Here is a 3,120-nt window from a genome sequence, read left to right as displayed (position 1 = left end):
CACCCCCCAGTTCTCCCCCCGCACCAAGCAGCTGGAGAAGAAAAGGAAAAAGGAAAAGTGGAAAGAGCCACAAGGGTCTTAACAAAAAAGAGAGAAAGGAGAAAGGAGAGGGTTTAATTCCCATTAAGACTCTATAAAGAGGGGGAACACAGAGTCTGAAACTCCATATGAATAAGGATGTATATGTCTTAATAATTTGTTTCTTATAGGAGTTGTTGAAAATTTATCAAATACAGAGATGTTTAAAAAAGGAATCAAAATCATACCAGTCATTACTTTTGTTATTTGTAATTGGCTCACAATGTTGTGAGTGAGAGACACAGAGATAGAGATATTATATGAAGCAAAAATTTTTTCCTCCAGAAAGGTAGAATCATTTTGTACCCTCATCAGTAGTAATGTGAATGTCTCATCCTTTGATTTATGCCTTTTATATTAAAGGCATTACTACATTGTCTTTTTTATGTTTGTGACTATTTTACCTTCATAAGTGTATTTCAAAAGTATTTTACATAGTGGATTTTTCTGACATAACCAAGTTTTAAATTGTTGTATCATATTTTCTCTTCTATTTCCTGTTTTAGTGCTATATTTCAGAAATTTTTCTGCATACTTAGATTATATAAATTTATATCAAAAGTTTATCCTTTATCAATTTAAAATACTAAATTTATCATATATTAAATTCTTACCAATATTTACATTTTTCAAAGATTTCTGTATATTCTGGTACATGTCTATTTTGTCAGAATAGTGAGTTATCAGTGTTTATAATACTTTTTAACATCTGAAAGTTCACATATTTAATTATTACTCTTTTTTCAAAAATTTCATAGCTTGTCTTATTGATTTATTCTTTCATCTCAAGGAAGGACAGTTTTACAGAGCACAGGCTATAGCTGCAGTCTATTATGAATCAATTAGTAAGCTCTAACACTATGACCATATCAATAAAATATTATGAAGTATAGGTATGCAGTACTTGGCAATTGAAACTACTTACTTTTTCTCTGCATCAAGGCCCTACATAGCTTGATGGTGGTTGTCAATGGACCCAGTGTAATTAAACTCAAGCAAATTAAATAGAAAATTGCTTATGTGGTTTGTGTCTTCATGGCTGCAGGTGGTTTGATTTGCTTCTACCTGAGATCTGAATCTGCCTCTGCCTAGAGACAAGGATTCCTGACAGTCTACAAGACTAGTGATGTCTCAGGAAATACCTCAAATTGACCCATACAAGTCTAGCACCATTGGCAGTCCTATCAATGGGTACAGCTGTCACTCATGGCTCTCTGTAAGGAATCCAGGATAATAACAGCCAACACCTATTCAACGGTTACTTTGTACAGCATTGTGTATTGAGCATTTCCATGAAGTTTTTATAACCCACCTAGGAATCTTATAGTCCAGGGGCTCTTAATGTTCTCACTTTATTGTGAGTAAATCAGTCTTAGTCTGTAAGCAACGGGGACAAGTTCATAAAGTGAGAAGGTATCAGACAAAACTCCAAAGTCTGAACCTTTAATCACAGTACCATACTGTTCTCAATAGTAAAACACACGAAAATTGAAAAATTGTTGGGGTCAGTAGTGAGCTATACTAGTCTCTCTTTGGTATTCTTAGTATGAGGGCTTCCCCAAAGAGACTTGTTCCATAACTTTATTGGACACTTACACTATGCCTCAAGAAAATATTGTCAAAGTCGAGTTACAATATAGTTTTCTGGGCCAGTTAGAAGATGATATATTAAATACATTCATATAAAATTTGTAAAATTATTATAAACAGGGAAAATAACTATTCTTGAGGATAAAGGAAGAAATTTAAAAAATTTATCTCGTTGGTTATCTGAGACTGAAGGGCTATTTCATTTTTAATCAAGAGTGATGCCCTTATGCTCTTATAAAACTGTAATTATATAATGAATTTTCAAAGGATTAAAAAAACTTTCAACAAGTGATCTCTGTAGTAATCACAGCATTTCTGTCGTTGTAAGTTTCAAGTCAAATTTGAAAATATCTGTTTAATTTGCATGAGACTTCAGCAATGCATTCTCTTCTCTCTTTTCTGATTTTAGAGGCACCAAGCCAATGATTGGGGGAGGAAATATTACAGAGGTTACTTATTTCATCCTTTTGGGATTCTCTGATTTTCCTAGAATCCTGGCAGTGCTCTTTGTTGTATTCCTGCTGATCTACATTATGACTCTGACCTGGAACTTGGACCTCATCATCTTAATAAGGATGGACTCTCACCTCCACACACCCATGTACTTCTTCCTCAGTAATCTGTCCTTCTTGGATATCTGCTATGTGACCTCCACAGCCCCCAAGATGCTCTCCAACTTTTTCCAAGAGCAGCAGACTATCACCTTTGTGGGTTGTGCTTTTCAATACTTTGTCTTTTCAACCATGGGATTGAGTGAGTCTTGTCTCATGACAGCCATGGCTTATGACCGATATGCCGCCATTTGTAATCCTCTTGTCTATTCATCAGTCATGTCACCCACCCTCTGTATTCAGATGGTGCTGGGGTCCTATCTGGCTGGACTCTCTGCTTCTGTATCCCAATTGTGTGCCATACTTCAGCTTCACTTCTGTGGGCCTAACGTCATCAACCACTTCTTCTGTGACATGCCCCAGTTGTTAGTCCTGTCCTGCACTGACACCTTCTTTGTACAACTATTGCTTGCTATATTAACAATGATCTTTGGGATAATAAATGCTCTCATTATCATGGTATCCTATTGCTATATTGTCATTTCCATCATGAAGATCACTTCAGCTAAAGGCAGGTCCAAGGCTTTCAACACCTGTGCTTCTCATCTAACAGCAGTGTCCCTCTTCTATACCTCGAGTATCTTTGTCTATTTGAGTTCCAGCTCTGGCAGTTCCTCCAGCTTTGACAGATTTACATCAGTTTTTTACACTGTGGTTATCCCCATGTTGAATCCCTTGATATACAGTCTAAGGAACAAGGAAATCAAAGATGCCTTGAAGAGGTTACAGAAGAAGAGATGGTACTGCTGAGGTCCTGTCCAGATTTGTCCTATCAGAAAACTTAAAATAATATGCACATGAATGGCCTATAACACAATTCATACTATCTTTGTATAAATTA

General features: G+C 36.0%; 1 protein-coding gene across 1 annotated transcript; it reads left to right on the top strand.

Annotated features, from left to right (window-relative positions):
* Positions 1-2,090: 2,090 nt before the first annotated feature.
* LOC120240380 (olfactory receptor 5AN1) lies at positions 2,091-3,029 on the top strand. The gene has a single exon (XM_039245102.1). It carries the CDS (start codon positions 2,091-2,093, stop codon positions 3,027-3,029), a length of 939 nt encoding a protein of 312 aa, XP_039101033.1.
* The last annotated feature ends 91 nt before the right edge of the window (positions 3,030-3,120 follow it).

The sequence above is a fragment of the Hyaena hyaena genome, unplaced genomic scaffold, assembly GCF_003009895.1.
Source record: "Hyaena hyaena isolate Hyena2069 unplaced genomic scaffold, ASM300989v1 scaffold_252, whole genome shotgun sequence".
Taxonomy (NCBI): Eukaryota; Metazoa; Chordata; class Mammalia; order Carnivora; family Hyaenidae; genus Hyaena; species Hyaena hyaena.
The sequence above is the reverse complement of the archived record's forward strand: the minus strand, read 5'-3'. Positions and strand labels throughout refer to the sequence as shown.

Bases quoted from the DNA above. Each gene is read 5' to 3' on its own strand.
- LOC120240380 (XM_039245102.1), top strand. From the start codon at position 2,091: ATGATTGGGGGAGGAAATATTACAGAGGTTACTTATTTCATCCTTTTG.